Source organism: Tachyglossus aculeatus, chromosome 1 (genome assembly GCF_015852505.1).
Source record: "Tachyglossus aculeatus isolate mTacAcu1 chromosome 1, mTacAcu1.pri, whole genome shotgun sequence".
NCBI lineage: Eukaryota > Metazoa > Chordata > Mammalia > Monotremata > Tachyglossidae > Tachyglossus > Tachyglossus aculeatus.
Window position 1 is genome coordinate 147,112,718 of NC_052066.1, and position 21,910 is coordinate 147,134,627.

The 21,910-nt window shown below is 44.4% G+C and overlaps 1 protein-coding gene across 5 annotated transcripts in view; it reads right to left on the reverse strand.

The window, feature by feature from the left end:
* Positions 1 to 21,910, reverse strand: part of WDR20 (WD repeat domain 20) — a 97,945-nt gene that overhangs the window by 11,209 nt on the left and 64,826 nt on the right. For 2 of the 5 annotated variants that reach the window (XM_038743241.1, XM_038742873.1), the window contains exon 3: positions 6,173 to 7,453. The exons of 1 other annotated variant lie outside the window; for it this stretch is intronic. In XM_038743241.1, the coding sequence (XP_038599169.1) occupies positions 6,173 to 7,453 (1,281 nt within the window). Of the gene's footprint in view, positions 1 to 806; positions 2,008 to 3,286; positions 3,400 to 6,172; positions 7,454 to 21,910 lie in introns of those variants that run through there. 2 more of the 5 variants (XM_038743200.1, XM_038743250.1) reach the window with 2 other exon arrangements.

Genomic DNA, 21,910 nt, shown 5'->3' on the forward strand with positions numbered 1-21,910 from the left:
GAGTACGCCGGGTCCCTAAAAACGGACCGCACGGACCTATTTTAATTGAAATATTGAACGTGAATCAAACAGTTGATCTTTACAGCAGAGCTGAAACCTTACTCAACAGTTTCCCCTAGGCCTGATTTAGCATCATCATCATCATCATCATCATCATCAATCGTATTTATTGAGCGCTTACTATGTGCAGAGCACTGTACTAGGTGTTTGGGAAGTACAAATTGGCAACATATAGAGAAACATACAGCATAAGCAGTTAACACCTCAGAAAGTGCCTGACCATCAAAACCTCTACGTTTTAGCCAATTTTCTAATTAGGAGACACTCCAAATTGGAAATTAGGAGGAGTGCCTGACCATCAAAACCTCTACGTTTTAGCCAATTTTCTAATTAGGAGATACTCCAAATTGGAAATTAGGAGGTAGCAATTTCTGGGGTTATGCTTTCCCATGACATTGACACGGCCCTTAATTTTTCAGCGTTAAAAAAAGCTACTATTGGGTTTTTTTTGGTTAAACCCAGGGTTTAAAGCTCAGCTGTGGTCATGTCTATTGAAAATTTCTACATTTACAATTCATTCACACGTTTTTATTTAATGTCAGTATACAGAAGACAACCCCAAGTATTTTGTAATATCAAGTATTTAGTAAGGTTCTTTAGCTGTAACAGAGACAACAGGACAGCTAAAAAACAAAGCGGTGTGAAACAGAAACATGATTTGTTTTAAATTATAAAAATACCAACAATACTGATATTATTAAAGCTTCATTAATTATTGCAACAGTTAATAACTTAATTTAACAATATTTCATGTTAGAAAGGCTCTTTATGAAATTTATTCAAGTTGTCAAGAAATTAGATGAAAATGTAAAAAAGGAAATACATATGAATTTTACTTTTGATTTTCACTAAAGGTAAATATTCATACAGTTTTGTACAGTATCACCTAACATATTAATCTTTAACAAACTCAAGTATACAGAAATCATAAAAATGCAGGAAAAAAGATTGTTTTAACTTCCACTCAAGTTATGAAACAGCGATTTCAGCTAAGACACGAATTTCATGTAACAGATGCGGTGATGAATACAAAAATGAACACCCATTTGTAGCTTTCACCTACTGTCGGGGCAGATCGTACAGTCCCTTAAGAGACATAACCGGGTTTCAAAGGTAAATGCTGAATACAAGGGATTTCTGAAGTTCACGTGAACAGCAGAAGTCAGATTTCTTTAATACAGACACCCTCGCCATAATGTTCCACCCCGGTCCCTTCTCGGCTTCACTGAAGTCATGAGACACTTCAACAGGCATTTTGCGATAAACCACATCAACGGACTAGTTCCAAAAACAGTATAATAATGACAGTAGTTTTCGAAACAGCCTTCGGATGAGGGTGGATTCGACTAGAGAGGTTCAGAAGGTACGTGTGTTTTTGCAATTATGTACAACTTTCACCTTTGTAACCCAGATCGTGTGGACAATAAATAACCCGCCAAGCGAACTCTAGGAGGTTGGATGCTTCCATAGAAAATCCCACCGTGGAGAAAAAAACAGGACTCGGAATTTTAGGTTCCAACATTGAGAACATCAGCTGTAACAGTGAAATGCCCCCTTCAAATAACAGAAGTAAAACCAACTGCCTTTTCCCCCCCCCAGCCCCTCGCTCACCCAAATTTACAATGCTAGCAGTCCAGGTGAAGTCTAATTAGCGTTTAGCTAAATCTTGGTCAGAGTCTTCTATGGACTCTTTAATTGGAAATGCCTCATTAAGACTCTGTTCACGGTTCTTCAAAACGGATAATCAAATAAATAACTTTCATTTGCAATGCTTCCCAAAGGCTTATCCTGCAGTTAGGCAACCACCTCCTTAGCCTGTCGGCTTCTTTCCGGTCAGTCACACCTTGAGCTTGTTCGAACACGGAAACCAACAGCGTCTCCCCCAGACCGTGCAGTTAAACTTGTGAGCAGGTAAGAAAGGTCAACCGCCTTTCAACTCTTTCAGACCTATAAATTTAGAGCATGAATTTGGAATAATTTATTAGGCTTTCTGCACCCCCCCCCCCCCCCCCCCCCCCCCCACAGGATGGGATGATCCACACTAAAGGAACCAAGGGAAGAAAACAGCTTTCTGCTACTTGGGCCAGAGAACTTCTGTCACGTGGTAGAAACTGTTTTTATTTCATTGCGCTCACCTTCCAACTGGCAAATGTGCACAGAGATAAAATAAGCCACCGTGATATTTTCCCAACAGCTACCTTTCCACACTCCCCTCCGCACTCCTGAATCTCTTTGAAGTTTAAGATAAAATAGTCGGCATCCTCTCTCATTCTCTTTCAGCGCAAGGCATGAATTGTTAAAAAAGTTCTAGTCAGAGGCTCACAAGGCAGAATAACCATATAGTTTTCTCCCCCCGAGAAAAAAACAGTGCCACCCCTTTTCAAAAATATCAGAAGTTCCATTTTGTACAAATACTTTTCAAATTAAGCTGTTGTGCGCCATTTCCCATAATTACTAAGGAGAGAGCCAACTAAAGGAGTTTGAGCTTTTTATGATGTTGCTTATTTTCCTGCACTTGGGCTCCCCAGCTAATTTCCCGGACCAAAAATGGATGGGCCCGGGAAGATTTGAAATGTCTACTTCCCATGTTATGACAGAAGGCCAAGAAAACAAAATGCCTGGATGGCAACACGGCAGTACGGAATCAGGGTGAGAAGCTGATGGTCCATAGAAAGTGTCTGACTCAAGAACGTCAACCGTTCTCTCTCACATTAGTCACAGAGTCCCTGGTAGCTCCAGCTCACAAGATAACAACACTCTTACCCCGTGAGAAATAACCATCCTGTTCTGAAATTCAACGTTTCCCGTAAGGCTTTTTTAATCGTTTTGGTAGCCTGATCTGAGTTCAGTTCTCGAAAGCTGTGCTATCTGAGGCCTGATTTTCTCCCCGCCCCGTCCACCCTTATCGTTACCCCCCGGCTCCTGGGCAACCCTCGTTACGGGATGGTCTTTTCCTCTGTAACGTTCGGGTGGACAACTTGGAAAAGAGCACGGCTCTCGGAGGAAGCTCAAGGTCTGACCAAAAAAAAAAAAATCCCAACCAGAATCCACAAAACCGCCGGTGGGGACCGACCGGGGGGCAGCCCGGACCGCGCGCGTCCCGCCTCACCGGGCCTCAGATGGCAAACCCCGGTTCTGCCCCGGCCCCGCCAGCTGCCGTGCGGAAACCAAACACCTCGACGGCGGCGGCTCGTTTAGTGTCAAGAGGAGGGGAAGGCCAACCCACCCCGCTCGCTTTCCAGTTCCCTCTTCCGTTCAATTTGTGGAGCCACATTAGTTCTGGTCTTGGAGGATACCTTGCATTCTGTCCTCCTGATTGGAGGAGAAGTGCTTTGACGGCTGTCAAAAAAAGGGGGGGCAATGAGTCAGAGGGAAAAGTCGGGGGGGGGGGCTCAGCAGTGATGCTACACACGACTACGACGCTTCGGATCTCCCCGTGCGGCAGGACAGAACCTGCGCCTCGTGGGACAAGCCAGCCCTCCCTGCCCCTTGGGACTGGGCCGAGCCATGCCTCAACCGCGACGCGGGGTGAAGAAAATCTTTAGAGGAGGGTGGGAGGAGGGAGGGAAGGGGAAAGAGGGAGAGACTGAGAAAGGGCAAGGGAAACGAGGCAGGAGAAGGAGACGGGGAAGGTGCAAATTAGAAGGGGTGGGGAGGGGACACCCTCGGAAGGGTATCCGTCCTCAAGGATACACTCGCCGGCAAAAACAGGAAGAAAAATCGTAGTGTAAATTCCCCACACCGACGGAAAACTTCCCGTATGATTAGCACGGATTTCCCCCCCCCCCTCCACTTAACTTTGCATTTAATCATGCTTTTTAAGTGCTTGCCATTTTCTGGAAATAAATAAGAAAGCATATCTTCTACTTCCCCACCCTCCACATTTCTGGCAAAAACATAACCTCCAGAACAGTAAAACCCTGTCTATGTGCCAATGAAACTCCTCGTTTATGCCAGCCGAGTGAGATCATGAAAATGCAATTGAAAGTTTTTTTTTTTCAGAAAAATGTCAGTTCATTAGAAAGTGTCTTCTATGCAAGTAAATATATCCTAAACAATACACTGTTTTTACATCCATGTGCAATATATTAATTTTCCAAAAAAAAAAATCATTTTAACTTCAGCATGAATATGACTTACCTGTGATTAACCATTTTCCATATAGGCCAAATACACAAGTCTTAAATTTTGGAACTGCATACTCAGTGTCTCAGAAACATTTGAAATTAGATTTTTAAATAATCAGAGGTGCATAAAACTGCACCTGTTTTATTAATTTCTTCTCTAACAAAATTTAATCTGCTCTGGAATTGAACTAAGGATATTTTAAATAGGACGCTGAGGGTCCTTGATTACGAAGCAAATGCCCTAGATGGCTTCCACCTGAAAAAAAATGCTGTGATAGAACTGCAAAATGTGTCATGAATTAATGAGGAATAAGCAGCTACATGACTTGGCTGTTTTCATTTCAATTTTAAAGCAAAAAGAAATGAACTTTTCTTGGAAAAAAAAAAGCTTTTGGGGGGTTAATAGATCCAGGCTCTGTTTGGGTTAAATTACATCAGGAGATTATTTTTTTTTTAAATCGGCTATTTCTTAGGAGTTGCTTAAAGAAAATGAACACATCCTTGGGGCCACCCCCGGCCTACTTACATTGAGATATTTTTCATTGACAAATCACCAGGTTCACTTTTCTGGGTGCCACTCGCTAATTTTATTTAAACCCGAGATCATTTTAATCTGCATTTGCTAAGCTTACAGATTGGCCCGTCTCTAAAACCAAAAAGGAGGTTGCCATTTTGTCACTGAATGCATCTCGGAGAACTGCCCTTTACCATTTTGAAAGCTGGAATTTGAAAGTGCCTAAAAATGCGATACGTTGTGGTACGTTTGACATTGGCGTCCAACACTGGTGTCGTCCTTCACCATCAATCATCAATCGTATTTATTGAGCGCTTACCGGGTGCAGAGCACTGTACTAAGCGCTTGGGAAGTACAAATTGGCAACGTATAGAGACAGTCCCTACCCAACAGTGGGCTCACAGTCTAAAAGTGATACGTATTTACAGTCGCCGTTTTAAGTATTAGAGGTCTAAAAGGATGGTCCACAGTGCATCACTCTGGTGCCCTCAAGTACCAGCCTGCTCGGGAACAATTTTAATTGTCAAGCACCACGGGTAACCTGCTGTCAACTGAGTACAAATAAAGCTGGCCCAGCACCACAGCTGCTACATGGGGAGTCAGGGGGTTACGAGCTATTTTTTGTTGTTGTTTTACTTCGTTTTTTTTAGTCAAAGCAGGATGCATTTTTGGGGGAGGGAATGAAAAGAATGGGGCGGGGGGAGAAAAAGACAAGGTGGTCTTGGGCACAAACGAACTCGACTATCGCGGCAAAAGACGTTTTGGACAACTGTAACAGTCTTCGGGCTATAAATTCAAACTTTCAATAACAACCTTACAGTTGTGTTCATATTTAACATACCAATTTACTTTGCATTTCAAGCACTCTGAAAAAAAATGGGACTTTCATGGTCTTAAAAAGACTTGAGTGTTTTAAAAATTACAGATTTTCTTCTTTTTAAAAAGGTTTCTGCCCTAGCATTAGGATAATTTTAGTCAATACTGCTCCACGCTTTGTCCCTACAGTTAAATTTGAGACAGACTCCAAAACAGTTAGTGGTGATTTCTAACAAGGCCTTGAAACCAATTATATTCAGATGAGCTGACGGCTGCTTATTTAGAATGAAGCAAAGTACACTCACAAGTGTAGCCAATTTTCATCAGTTTAATGTGGACAGTTTAAACTGAGCATTTTAAAATCCCCATCGTTCTGAATTCCGGAAACTTAACTGATCCTTCACACCTGCCATACTCCCCAGAGGGAAACGTCTTTGTAGTTTTTAAATGTACTCAAGTGAAATTTCAAATGATTCCCAACAACAGGTCATGCAGTATCCAAAATTATGGCTCTGATGCATTTCGTTTTACATTGAGCATAAAGAAATGTCATTCAACATTCATTTTGCACCCCACCCTCCCACAAAAAAAAAAAAAAAAATCACTACCTAGTCAAGTTCTAAATCTTGATGCAGCATTAAGGATTAAAACTTACCCCTTTACCAGGCCTTGCCCATGTGCAAATAAATCCCTCCTGACAAGCAGTGACTATACAGTCTTCAAGAAAAATTAACACAGTCAGTCTTTCATGTGCTATCTTTTTACAGATAAGAGGCTCTAATAAGGGAACGTCTTCCATCCTGGGACACAGGGGCGTTCCCAAGGTTTTAGCTGGGTCCGTTTTGGTTTTGGTAACTAAATTCAGTTTGTCACTGCTCTTGCTCGATATATGTCCCATGCTATGGTTTCGCTTGTGGTCTTTTTCGTGGTGCCTTTCCTTCCGGTCGTGTAGTGAGAGGGTGGCGAACTTGCTGACCCCAGAAGCGATGGCCCCGTCCATGACGCTGCTTTTACTGCCGGCGTTTGAGACGGCCGAATGCGGAAGGCTGTTGGACCTCGGGAGGGGAGGGGGGACCGAGTTTCCCGGTGTCGCGATACTGTTCCCGTTGCTGCCGGGGTTGGCTCCACCGCTTCCCGCGGGCGGGCTCGTGGCGTTCATGACGTTTGTGTGCGTCCTTGCTCTTGACAGTGGTTGGTGGGGGAAAAGAATGTCTTCCGTGAGGTCCCACAAGCAGAGCTGTGTGTCCTGGCCTACTGAGCCAAACCTGTACGTAACACTTACTGGGCGGCTGTCTGTGGAGTTCCTTTTGGATAACCGAGACTGGGTACTGTTGGCCCGGTCCCTGCCGAAGTGCAGGAGGTCTTGGAAATCCTCGTCGCTGCCGCTGAATTCCATCGGGTCGCTCTCTTCCACGCTAGTGGTGTACGGGTCGAACGCCACGACGCTGACCCACGATTTATGTCCTTGGCCTCGCGCGATCACTCGACAGTCCAGGAAGGACCAAACCGTTACCAGATCGTCCTCTCCGCCCGTCACGATGTACTTCCCGTCTGGACTCCAGCACACACACAGCAGCCCGCCGAAGTAGCTTTTCATTGTACCGTGCAGTTCCACTGAGTCGAAATTGAACACCCGAAGGAAGCCATCCTGGCTCACGCACGCTAAGAACTTCCCGTCTGGGGAAAAAGCAAATTCGTTCAGCGCGCCCTCTCCCACTGTCCACTTAAGAAGAGGGTTTCTTGTTGATTTGCTCTTGCAAGTGTGTACGGCAAAGCTTTCTCCTTGCTTAAGAAGCTGGTAGTGTGGGGCTGTGGTACCACAAGTGTGTTCCACGTTATACAAGTACATATTGCCACTCGAATGGGCTACTAGGAAAAGGCTTTCTGAACCTGGCACCCATTTTACACAGGTTACTCTGGACTTGTCTATTAGTCTCTGGAAAAACAAGAGAAAAACAACAAGCCATCGGAAAGGTGAGAAATGAACAACTGAACTTTTTTGTAGTAAAAAAACAAAGCATAATTACTGGTCGTTGACAAATTAAGCAAGAGTTCTTGCTATGGTCTTGCCAAGAGTGTAAGCCTCAGAAAGACCCAGTGAGAATGTAAGTGCGCGTGGCTTGGGGAGGGAGAGGGGGTATATAGCACCTCGCATAAGGAAGAGTTGCTTGAAATAAGAGCACTCTTGTAGGTCACTGTTTCCCTCTTACCTTAGCATTTGAGGGAATTTTATTGCAACTTCCTCAGATTAATTCAGGTCACACAGTGTTTCTTTTCAAAAGCCAAGGAACAACCTGGAAATTCCCCCCCTGGGATAAATGGAATCCCCGCTGGGGCCTCCCGTTTTTCAGGCCAAGTGTTAAGGTGCTTACAAGAAATTCTCAAATTTCCAAAGGTCTTCCTAGAAAAATCTGAAATGCCAAATGCACCATTTTAATGCCTGCAACACCGGCTTCCTACAGGACACCGGTCCACCTGGAAGAATGGCAAAGTAGTCTTGAGGTGATCAAAGTCCTCTAAATCTCAGCTCAACAGGACTACAGACACTTGACATCACATGACCATATCAACCTCTATTTATTCTGAACCAGCTATGGAAACATACAGTCAAGTCCTTTATGATGTCAAGAGCAGATTTAATTTTATCAAGGCAGCTTATTGTTCTCTATTTTTTATTCCATCTTTTAAAATTTAAAATGAAAGTAACAGGCAATACTGCTAGTAACCGATAACAGCATCACTGAAAAAGCCTACCAAAAAGAATCTAAAAGAGCAGTTGCGGCCTAGTGGATAGAGCACAGGCTTGGGAGTCAGAAAGACCTGGGCTCCGATCCCGACTCTGCCATTTGACCTTGGGCAAGTCCCGTCAATTCTCTGGACCCCAGTGACCTCATCTGGAACATGGGGATTAAGACTGTGAGCCCCACAAGGGACAGGGAATGTGTCCAACCCACCCTGCTTCCACCCCAGCGCTTTGTACGGTGCCTGGCACAAAGTGCTTAACAACTATCACCATTAAAGCACTGTCAAACTGGCCATCCATCTACCTTGAATTCTTTTTAAGGGGTCAATCCATGGAGAGATTGGGTTGGAAAGTCGTCATTTAAGGAGTCAGGCAAGGAACACATAAAAAGTTGAAAATATGCTGAACTCCTTCTACTATAAACTGGTAACCTGGAGTCGGCAGAATAGTAACTAGGTTCTCTGCTCTTCATGTAAAAACACCCTTCAGACTAATAAAAAATGATCAGCTGACATTTTAAATTGGGTTGCCCCACCCCCCCACCTCCCAGGGCTTCCCAGAAAGTACAGTGAAACCAGCCTTCTTTACTGTTAAATATATAAAAATTAATATTCCCTGAAAGGGGCAATTTGCAGACTTCAGCAAGTATGCCAAAAGTAGTGGTAAGAGCAAAAAGGTTTCTTGGGTCTCATTTCATATCCTGACTTGCCTTATTATCTTGTTGTATTACTGAGGTGGGAATATCCCAGGCCTTGCACAAAGGCTCAAAAGATCCTCGGGGCTTGCAAAAAATTCTCTGTGGCTCACAGAATTTCTTTACCCTTTCCTATAATTACCAAGTTTCTAGAGGCAAGGTATTGGACCTAAGTAAGCCTCAGCAGCTAAAGGAATACTGACCTAGTACTGTTGGTCTTATTTTCCATTTTCACTTGCCTGGAACAAGGCTTTCTGTAGGCACAGTTTAAGCCCATTTTGGCTCCAGGATTTGGGCCAGTAGTAACCTGTCTGGCGCCATTAGCCTATTTTGTCTACTTTAAGCGGCTCTGGTTTGGGTACCATGCCTTTAGGTGTTGAAGCAGCACATGTATCAGCAACTGGCTTGCATAGTTCTAGATCTCCCAGTTTATACATGCAAAAACAGTTTACAAGATTTGCAAACCAGGAGGCTGGGTAACAGCAGAGGAGGAAAAAAACAACAACAAGGCAGCCTTTCCCACCACATTATGGCTGGGGTGAGGGGGATGGGGACAGAGCAACCCCAGTGTGTCCTGGAGTGGGGCCAAAAGAACAAGCAGTGGCCTTACCATAAAAAACTTTAAAACGTTGGGGAGGTTGTGGCTGTTGGATTTTGGATCGGACTGCCCCATCAGCGAGGAATCCCCAAACTGCCTTCTACTTCTTATTGTTTTCACTGTTTGTGTTTCTTACGCCTTTTAGCCATTTTTATCATTTAAATCTTTCCTTGTGGGTCCACTGCTAATTCCCTCCCCCCTCATTCTAGGATTATGAGTCCTTCTGAGGGCCAAGGACTGTGTTTAATTCTCACCTGTGTCACTTTCCGTTTCCCCAGTGCTTGGTACACTGTCCTCCAGAGAGTAGGCACTTGAGTAAACACCACTTGAATGAATCTCAGCTTGGCCAGTTTAAAGACAGGGCTGAGCCTACGGGCACTGAGCCGTTGGTGATGCCATTAACAATGAGGGGTGGAGTGGGCTGGCCTAACCACTAGTCCACCTTCATCCCTTGCCTGTTTCTGGCTAAAGGAGAAGACAAATCCAGAGCAAGGTTCGGACTGGTTCTCAAGGTGAGGCATTTGGGTGTTGTAGGGGGTTAAAATCACTAACGCTTAGTTTAGCTTGATATGATTTTAAACAACTGTCAACGCTACAGAAAAATATTTATCAGCATTGTTGCAAAGACAGCAGGCAGAAATCGTGCCTACTAATTCTCTTGTACCCTTCCCAAGTACTTAGTAGGGTGCTCTGCACACAAAGTGCTCGATAAATACCACTAATTGAGGCCCTACAAATGAATGTGGTCACTATGGAAAAATCACGGCAAAAATGGCACTTCAGGTACTGCATATGTTGTGGCTTATAGACAACTTCAACTTTCCAGCTCCAGAGCACCAAGGCTATTAAGCAAACTGGGATAAGCACTAATGGTAAACTAGAGTTAATCATCATCATCATCATCAATCGTATTTATTGAGAGCTTACTGTGTGCAGAGCACTGTACTAAGCGCTTGGGAAGTACAAGTTGGCAACATATAGAGACAGTCCCTACCCAACAGTGGGCTCACAGTCTAAAATCAAGTGTAGTTTTCAGCTGGGATACACAAACTGTGTTTAAAAATATTCAATAAAACTATATATAACCTCCTGTAATATGTGAAAGGTTAAAGATATTTTTATTTCCACTCTACTCAGAGGCAGTCATGAATTCCCAAGCATTTTTTTTTTCCTGTCGAGACAAACTGCTATTGTAAAAGAAATGTCCTTAGATGGAGCATCGAGATGTAAATACTTCTACTGCTTCTGCTTCTTTGGGACGAAGTCACTGTGGAGAGGAGCCCACCCTAGCCTGGAAGGGCCGGATAAGAGACGAGAGAAGGGACTTCAGGACCCCAACCCACAGGACAGAAGGGGCCCCAGGACCCCTGACCTGTTGACAGGCAGATCCAAGGAGGCCAGCCGGCCAAATCCAGATAAGGCTGCTAACACTACTGGCACTGACCCAGGGCCTGACCATGACAACACCTTGGGTGGAGTAGCCCGGAGGCAAGAGAAGGACAGGATTCAAAGCCGGGATGGGGCCCGGGATAGGTAGGCTGTGTGATCCGCCGCTACACGTCATTTGGCAGTAAAGTCCAACATGCTTGAACCACAGATTCCACTTCCTTTCCTGGGGGAGGGTCCGCTGAGGGCTTGGGTTAACGATATATATATATATTTTTACTCTATTTATTTATTTATTTATTTTATTTGTACATATCTATTCTATTTATTTTGTTAGTATGTTTGGTTTTGTTCTCTGTCTCCCCCTTTTAGACTGTGAGCCCACTGTTGGGTAGGGACTGTCTCTATATGTTGCCAATTTGGACTTCCCAAGCGCTTAGTACAGTGCTCTGCACATAGTAGGCGCTCAATAAATATGACTGATGATGATGATATATATATAATAATAATGGCATTTATTAAGCACTTACTATGTGCAAAGCACTGTTCTAAGCGCTGGGGAGGTTACAAGGTGATCAGGTGGTCCCACATGGGGCCCACAGTCTTAATCCCCATTTTCCAGATGAGGTAACTGAGTCCCAGAGAAGTGAAGTGACTTGTCCAAAGTCACACAGCTGACAATTGGCCGGGCTGGGATTTGAACCCACGACCTCTGACTCCAAAGCCCGTGCTCTTTCCACTGAGCCACGCTGCTTCTCATATACGCTTCTTTTTATATATATATATATATAAAACTGATGTAAAATAAATAAATCATGAATTTTATGTTCAATAACATCTTTCTCTGTAGCACCTACTAAATGACATGAAAATTCTTAATATAGAACAAGTACCTACTGCTCCAGAAGACAACTAAAATAAAAATCTTAGTTTAGTTGGGTCTCACTCATGGGGCACTCGTATGTCCTTGGATGAGACTTTAGGTGTCATTCTAAAACAGTTGTCCAGAAAATGGTGGGTGTCATGCGGGGTGGGGCTGGGCTGGCCTTCAAGTCATCATCATCATCAATCGTATTTATTGAGAGTTTACTGTGTGCAGAGCACTGTACTAAGCGCTTGGGAAGTACAAGTTGGCAACAGACAGACATGTACCAAGCATATTCCCTCATATTTTTATGGTAATTGTTAAGCACTATTATGTGCCGAGCACTGTCACAACTTAATCAGGTTGGCACAGTTCCTGTCCCACGTAGGGCAGACAGTCTCAATCCCCATTTTACAAGTGAGGTAACTGAGGCCTAGAAAAGTGAAGAGACTTGCCCTAAGGCAAGCAGACAAGTGGTGGAGACAGGATTAGAACCCAGGCCCTTCGGACTCCCAAGCCTGTGCTCTATCCACTAGGCCACACTGCTTCTCTTCTGGGACTGCAACAATAAACAGTACAGACTTGAGAGCTAAGAAAAGTGAGATACGGTTCCTGCCCTCAATGCGTTTACAATCTAATGACTATGCCCCATGATTTGTGGCATCCTCCTGAATAATACAAACGCTTCCGTACTTACTACAATATATTTGCAGACCTTCTGATTCCCAGGCCTGTGCCCTACTTCTGATCTTTTCCTGAAACTGTGAGATTCTACAGCTGGAAAAGGATCAGGGATAGAAAGGTAGATAATAACAATATAGTTGAATTTATCTAAATACTACCTTCCAAAAGGTTATGAAATGGCACGAGGGGTTGCTTCAATTCTAGCCATCCTATCCGCAGGTTGGGGGCCTTCCCTTGCCAATGGGACAGCAAGAAGTTCTCTCGTAACTAAAGCCACCCAGCAAGACGGCAATCAAGTCAAGACGTGAAATCAGTTCCCCTGATCCCTAGATAATACCACTCCAGGATTATTTCAGGACCAACTTTAAGGGCAGCCTGCTAAGTTTCTTGTCATTATGAGCGTTTTGGAAATGGAGTAGGATTCAAAAAAAAAAAAGCCAACCATCCTTTTCAGAAGAGCCAGAAATCACCCTGGTACTTTTACAATAGGCCATTCCTTTATTTCTCCAACTGAAAAAAATATATATATCTGAATGGCTTTTTTTTTCCTTCTCTCGCTTCGAGCACCAATTACGACCCTGGAAATGGTGTTTTTGTAATAAGCCTAATTCTCCTAATGCCTAAACTCACTTCCTGGTAATAAGTTAGGGCACTCTGAGAGGAGCATGGCCTGTAATCACTAATAATAATAATAATTCTAGTATTAGTTAAGTGCTTAATTATGTGTCATGCACTGTACTAAATGCTGGGGTGGATACAAGCAAATTGGGTTGGACACAGTCCCTGTCCCATGTGGGGCTCACACAGTCTTAATCGCCATTTTACAGATGAGGTAACTGAAGCACAGAGAGGTGAAGTGACTTGCCCAAGGTCACAGCATTCATTCATTCATTCAATCGTATTTATTGAGCACTTACTGTGTGCAGAGCACTGTACTAAGCGCTTGGGAAGTACAAGTTGGCAACATATACAGATGATCCCTACCCAACAGTGGGCTCACAGTCTAGAAGGGGGAGGCAATGAAACAAATTAACAAAATAAAATAAATAGAATAAATATGTACAAATAAAAGGGCTTTGAAGGGAGGAAGGGGCCACATGCCTGCTGTGTGACCTTGGGCAAGTTGCCCAACCTCTCTGCACCTCAGTTCCCTTATCTGTAAAATGGGGGGATGAGACTGTGAGCCCCATGTGGGACAGGGACCGTGTCTGACCTGATTAACTTGTAGCTACCCCAGCGCTCAGAAAAGTGCTTGGCACATAGTAAGCGCTTAACAAGAGCAATAATAATAATAATAATAATAATAATAATAATAATAATAAAAATGGCATTTGTTAAGCACTTATTATGTGCAAAGCACTGTTCCAAGCGCTGTGGAGGATACAAGATGATCAGGTTGTCCCACATGGGGCTCACAATCTTCATCCCCGTTTTCCAGATGAGGGAACCGAGGCCCAGAGAAGCGAAGCGACCCGCCCAAAGCCACACAGCAGACAAGCGGTTGAGCTGGGATTAGAACCCATGTCTTTCGGACTCCCAGGGCCGTGCTGCTCTATCCACTAAACCACGCTGCTTCTCTAGGGCAGTGCATTTAGCAAGGGCCCTAAAAAGTGACTTGAAAGAGGAAACGCTCCTCCCCAAATGCCTAACTTCTTGCCAAGGACCAAACTAAGGCGGTTTAAGAACTGGACTCGTTACTTACATTTAGACAATTCTGAGTTTGCTGCCTGCTGGAATTTTCCTCCAGCCCATATCTCACACACACAGAAAAAGTGTGTGCCATACAGAAAGCCGAAGTCTGAATGCCTTACTGCAAACAGCTGTTTTTCAAATGTAAGCCTTGTAAATAGAGCCAAATTACTAAGTCTACGGAGTTGAGCTGGGTAAATTGTGTGCCAAAGCACCCTTTATAAAAATGCACTTTATTACTTTCGAGGATGCATGTTCTTGGGCCTTTTTGAGAGAGATGAACAACTATAGTCAGGGAATAAACTCCAATTGCAGAATGATAAATGGAATGCACTGTAAAATGGATGAGCATATAATTTCCTTAAGGAGAAAACCAGAGCATTTTTTATAATGCCCACATCGTTACACTGCAGAACTGCAATAATTTTTGAGGCCATTAGGGATTGAGTGTTCCTCTTTCCTTTAACTCAGAATCAGCCGAACATGGAAAAACACCCAAACTGATGACAGTATGGGTCACAGTGGCAATATTTTAGCCTTTATTTCCTGGAAGCAAACCTCGCTTGAACCCTATCATTTAAGGATAATTCCTTAAAATCTTCTGAGCTTTGTTCTAAACATTTACAGGCTTCTAGAAAGGATTTCGTTAACGTCACACGCTTGGAACCTCTAACACTCACTGGCCAAGTATGCCAAAATGAGGCACATATCAGCTCTCAGAGGCCAATAACCATGTGCTCCAACAGTATCACATTTTAAGTTTTCATCAAAACACTACGGCTTTGTTCAGCAGCGGATGAAAATGAATGGGACAGACTGTGAGCCCGTTGTGGGCGGGGATCATTTCTCTCTGCTGTATTGTACTTTCCAAGGGCTTAGTACAGTGCTCTGCACATAGTAAGCGCTCAATAAATGTGACTGAACGAATGAATAAATTGGGGGGAACAGGGTCACTGATCTGGATGTAAGCATCCACTCCCGGGGACAATGAGGGTGACTGCCCCCGTGGATTTAAGATTAACCCCATGGAACAAGTCCATTTAGCCCCACCCCAAAGATTTAGGGGCAATTTAAAAGGCTTCTCCCCCTGTGAGCCCACTATTGGGTAGGGACTGTCTCTATATGTTGCCAACTTGTCCTTCCCAAGCGCTTAGTACAGTGCTCTGCACACAGTAAGTGCTCAAAAAATACGATTGATGATGACTGATGATTTACCTCATCCCTTGGAATTAGAGAGAAGCCAGAGGTAGAGCCAAGGTGATAGTCCTAACCCTTGCCCTCCGCTGGCAGGACACAGCCCGGGCCTGGTCCCCTGTTGGGGTCCCATTGCGTTCACTGGACTGTAAATCCGAAGGCTGGTCATGGGTTCTAATCCCGGCTCCGCCAGTTGTCTGCTGTGTGACCTCGGCAAATCGCTTCACTCCTCTGGGCCTCAGTTACCTCATTTCCCTCATCTGTAAAATGGGGATTAAGTCTGTGAGCCCCACGTGGGACAACCTCATCACGTTGTATCCTCCCCAGCGCTTAGAACAGTGCTTTGCACATAGTAAGCGCTTAATAAATGCCATCATTATCATTATTATTATTTGGAAAATCGGGATTAAGACTGTAGGCCCATGTGGGACAGGGACTGTGTCCAACCCGATTTGCTTGTTTCTACCCCAGCACTTAATGCAGTGCCTGGCACATAGTTAGTGCTTAATAAACACCATAATAACAATAGCAATTATTATTATTAAGACTGCTCTTGCCTCCTACCCCTCTAGACTGTAACCTCACTGTGGGCAGGGTATGTGTCTACCAACTCTGCTATACTGTATCTCCCGAGTGCTTAGTACAGTGGTCTGCAGGCAGTACGCCCTTGATCAATATGATTGATGGATTGGGGGTGAGCCATTCCCTTCCTCACAGGCACTGAGGCTGCCAGCAGCCTCTGGCCAGTCCCACAACTCGGTGATGACTGAACTCTTACGGCTGGGGGCTATGCAGCTGACCAATCAATGGGAAACACGTAACGTATACAGCACAGGCCTAGGAATCAGAAAGACCTGGGTTCTAATCCCAGCTCCGCCACTTGTCTGCCGTGTGACCTTGGGAAAGTCACGTCACTTCTCTGTGACTCAGCTATCTCCCCTGTAAAATGGGGATTAAGGCTGTGAGCCCCACGTGGGGTAGGGAAGGTGCCCAACGGGATTAGCTTGCATCTACCCCAGGGCTTAGAACAGCACTTGACAAATACCATCATTATTGACGGTTTTTACTGAGTGCCTTCTGTGTGAGGAGTGCTAGGGAGCGTACTCTCTAACCGACATGCTCCCTGAAGCGGGAAGGCAAGGGAATGGCTCACGTCCACAGGCAACACACCCAGGGGCAAGAGCAGCCTCCGCTCTGGTCCCGCAGGCCAGGAATGGGAGCAAAGTACCAGAAGCAACTCTGGAGGACGAGAAGGAGGAAGGGAGTGAGAGGACAACATTGCAGCAGGCAAAGTAAATTCCTTCACTGGATGTCTACAGCTTCTGTGTACAGGTCACTGTACTAGTCACTCAATCGTATCACTGAGCACTTCCGTGCAGAGCACTGTATCAAGCATCTGGGAGAATACACTATAACAATAAACAAACACATTCCCTGCCCACCTGTCTAGAGGGACCAGTACTAGACACTTCGAGAGTGATAATGGTCATGAGATTTTCCGCTGAAAATCATGGATGAGCCTCAGTGACGATGAAAGCTTCAGGACCAAGAATCTATACCGATATTGACTTCAATAGAAAAGGCAGTCTCACACCCTCTTCCTCCCACCCCACCCCGTCCGTCATTTCCCTCTCCTATTTCTCCCTTGTCCCTTCAAAAAGCCCGGTGCTCCACCCCTTGCTCACAATGAAAAGTTGGAGCTCGTTCCACGATCTGATCTGGTGGCTATCCACTTTTGGAGAACAATAATAATAATAATAATAGCATTTATTAAGCGCTTACTATGTGCAAAGCACTGTTCTAAGCACTGGGAAGATTACAAGGTGATCAGATTGTCCCGCGGGGGGCTCACAGTCTTAATCCCCATTTTACAAATGAGGTAACTGAAGCCCAGAGGAGTTAAGTGACTTGCCCAAAGTCACACAGCTGACAATTGGCAGAGCAGGGATTTGAACCCATGACCTCTGACTCCAAAGCCCATGCTCTTCCCACTGAGCCTCGCTGCTTCTCTGGGATATCTAACAACTGGTTTGACCAAAGCTATCACCTGACAATGGAAGGGCAGGTCTAGGTCAGTCAGATAGAAAGAGAAACAGTGTGGCTCAGTGGAAAGAGCACGGGCTTTGGAGTCAGAGGTCATGGATTCGAATCCCGACTCCGCCACATGTCTGCTGTGTGACCTTGGGCAAGTCACTTCACTTCCCTGAGCCTCAATGACCTCATTTGTAAAATGGGGATTACGACTGTGAGCCCCACATGGGACAACTTGATCACCTTGTATCTCCCCCCCAGCGCTTAGAACAGTGCTCTGCACATAGTAAGCGCTTGACAAATGCCATTATTATTATTATTATTATTATTATTATTATTATAGAAAGCAATATGCCCATTCTAATCAAAATCCTTTTCTTCCTGGACTATCACGTACACAGGGCCTTCACCAGAATTTCCCTAAGGATGGCAGCTGAAAGCTAAAGTTAGATGGCAAGAGTAAAGGCCTGCCCAAATCTTCTTGCCTTTTTAAGATCCCTTACACACACATGATCTACAAACCCTCTGGAAAGCCCACATGCATTCATATTTGATTCCTGCCCTACTCCAGCAATGATTGCTCAAATTCTGATTTAAATATTCATGAACCATCTTTAACTTCACAAACTTCTGCTCCTCATTGTAACTGCCAAGCTGGCACTAAGTCATGTAACTTGGCAGGAGGCTTGGGAATTGAAGAGTTCTTTCCCTATCATATAAATGTGAGATGTATATGAGATGTACAAAAAGTGCAAGCTGGATTTCCTGGAGTATGTAATATTATTTATATTCTAAAATTCGAGAGACTACTTTGCTACCCACAATGGTTAACATTTCTTAAGAGATGCTGTGGTACCCAAAGTCAGCATATTCTTCTCCCTGCCCTTCAACCATCACCTCATCCCTGAGCACATAGTTGCTTTATTGTTTTCTTACGCCGAGGTACTCTGTGCCATCCACTGAGAAAAGTCTCTGGATGTTTACAAAGCTATTCAGATTGTCCCTTCCCAATCTCATCATTGCCAACAATACAATATTTAAAAAACAGATTTCTAGTGACAATTCACGTTGAGCTTCATCCGATTACTGGGCCCCAGCACTACTTCAATATGGAAAAATAGGACATTTTTCAGGGTCCTTTCTTTTTTTTTTTTTTAATCATCATCATCATCAATCGTATTTATTGAGTGCTTACTGTGTGCAGAGCACTGTACTAAGAGCTTGGGAAGTACAAATTGGCAACATATAAAGACAGTCCCTACCCAACAGTGGGCTCACGGTCTAAAAGGGGGAGACAGAGAACAAAACCAAACATACTAACAAAATAAAATAAATAGAATAGATATGTACAAGCAAAATAAATAAACAGAGTAATAAATATGTACAAACATATATACATATATACAGGTGCTGTGGGGAAGGGAAGGAGGTAAGATGGGGGGGGATAGAGAGGGGGGCGAGGGGGAGAGGAAGGAAGGGGGGGGTATTTGTCAAGCACCTGCTTTGTGCCAGGCACCTTACTAAGCCCTGGAGTAGAAACAAGCTAATCAGGTTGAACACAGCCCAGGTCCCACACGGAGCTCAGTCTTTAAATTCCCAATTTACAGATGAGGTGAGGTACATAGAAGTTGAGTGGCTTGCCTGAGGTTACAAAGCAGACAAGTGGCAGAGCCAGGATGAGAACCCAGGTCTTCATATCATTTTTCTACAAAAACCTTCAGCACATTTCCCCGCTCCTCAAAAACCTCCAGGGGTTGCCCATCCACCTTCGCATCAAAACAAAAACTCCTTACTATCAGCTTTAAAGCAGTCACCTTGCCCCCTCCTATCTCACCTCACTACTCTCCTGCTACAACCCAGCCATCACACATCACTCCTCTACTGCCAACCTACTCGCTGTACCTCGATCTCCTCTATCTCGCCGCCAACCTTCTTCATTTTCAGCAACTCCACTGAAGGCACATCTCTTCCAGGAAGCCTTCCATGACACGGCGTGGTGGATACAGCATGAGCCTGGGAGCCAGGTGGAGCTGGGTTCTAATCCTGGCTCTGCCACTTGTCTGCTGTGTGACCTTGGACAAGTCACTTCTCTGTGCCTCAGTTACCTCGTCTAAAATGGGGATTAAGACTGTGAACCCCGTGGGACATGTGTCCAACTGCGGACTGTGTGGTTAGCAGAGGCCTACCCATTCCATTCCTAGCTTGGGCAGTAGCTAGTGAGTTGGAAGGCAATCTGCTAGAAGTCACAACTCACCTGTACTGGGCAGCAGCGGCACGGAAGAGAGTCGAAGGCGGAGACTGTGTGGAAGGAGGACTGTGTGGAAGGAGGCGACGGTAAACCACTTTCTGTATTTTTACCAAGAAAACCCTATGGCTCCACTACCAGAACGACTGCGGGTGGAGGTGGGGCGTTCTGGGAGAGACGCGTCCATGGCGTCGCTATGGGTCGGAGACGACTCGACAGCATAAGACAAGACTCTCCCAAGCACTGAGTACAGTGCTCTACACATAGTAAGCACTCAATAAATAAGATTGATTGACTGGCTCCAAGGCCCACACTCTAACCATGCTGCTCCCTGCCATCTCAGAAGCCATAAATGCCAACCTGACACTTGTCTTTCTTAATTTCTAGTGGAAAGACCTGCCAATGCAGACACTAAATCGCTGAAACATCATGTCCCAACAAGGTTATGCAAAGACAGGACCCATGGTCTCCCTATAAATTAGCCTGTCTTTCCTCTCAATCTGACAGGAAAGTATTCTCTTTTGCTTAGTCCCCCCCTTATTAGGCATACTTCTGAATATACACTGGGGACAGGTGGGAAATCTCCCCTAGACCACTAACCTACATTTCCCTCTCCTGCTATAATAAAATGAACTGTATAAAGCGGTGGCTCACTTCTCTGGATCACGCGCTAGTACTCAAGTAAGGAAAAGAGACCCAGAAATGAGGCTACTGAGTAGTTGGTTACAATCTGCCTTGTTCAGACGCTCCTCCTAAGAACAAGGGCTCTGATTAAAAAATTAAAATCTTCCAATCTCAGAAAAGGCAATTCCAGTGTTCTACCCATTAATTTATGACTCCTTAAGGTAGAGAAAGTGACTCTAATGAAAATATCCAGAGGATTGCGGAATATTCAATTTCTTTTTTTTCCAGTTTCTCAAAATGACACCCCACACTTCAACAACTTTACTACTTCTTAACCCGTCTTTTCCCGCACAATGAAAGGTGTGTCTAATGTGGAAACAGCATTTGTTTTTGACACCCAAATTAACAGTTCTTCCTGGATGATTCTACCTGTTTTGAAAGAAAAGGGATTTACTGCCAATCAACTGTTAGTTTACTTTCAATTTGGAAATCAGCCTTTCTGGGCTGCTAAGAATCAAGTTCAGGACTGTCTTTCTACTTGCCAGAACTGATTATTCACATAGTAAGTGCCTAAGTCAAAGCTAGAGAATCATTTCTGTGGGTGTTTGCTTTGTCTTTACCTTTCTAGGACTCTGAACCCTGAACTCAGGCCTGAGAAGGAAGGAGAAGGTTTTGGATGTAGTTGTCTGGTCCTGTGGACCACCAAAATGTACTACCATTAAAAGATCGTCACAACATCACCAAGATCCGCTCTTTCCTCTCCATCCAAACCGCTACCTTGGTATTACAATCACTCATCATATCCCAACTGGATTACTGCATCAGCATCCTTTCTGATCTCCCAATCTCCTGTCTCTCCCCACTTCAGTCTATACTTCACACTGCTGCCTGGATTGTCTTCCTACAGAAACGCTCTGGGCATGTCACCCCCCCTCCTCAAAAATCTCCAGTGGTTGCCTATCAACTTTCGTATCTAGCCAGAACTCCTCACTATTGGCTTCAAAGCTCTCCATCACCTTGCCCCCTCCTACCTCACCTCCTTTCTCTCCTTCTACAGCCCAGGCCACACACTCCGCTCCTCTGCCGCTAACCTTCTCACTGTGCCTCTTTCTTACCTGTCCCACGGTCGACCCCCGGCCCACGTCCTCCCCCTGGCCCGGAATGCCCTCCCTCCTCATATCCGCCAAACGATCCCACTTTCCCCCTTCAAAGCTCTACTGAAAGCTCACCTCCTCCAGGAGGCCTTCCAAAACTAAGCCCCCCTTTTCTTCTGCTCCTCCTCCCCTCCGTCGCCCTGACTCCCTTCCTCTGCTCTCTCCCCTGCCCTACAGCACTTCTGCATATATGTACGTACTTATTATTCTATTTACTTTATTAATGATATGCATATATCATTAATATACAATTAATATAATCACATAATATAATTATATATAATATAATTATAATAATTAATATAATATATAATTAATATAAAATATTATATTACACAATAATTAATTATCTATAATTAATATAAAATATAAAATTAATAATTATATTATTAATATATCATTAATATAATAATAATATATCATTACCCCCTTTTAGACTGTGAGCCCACTGTTGGGTAGGGACTGTCTCTATATGTTGCCAATTTG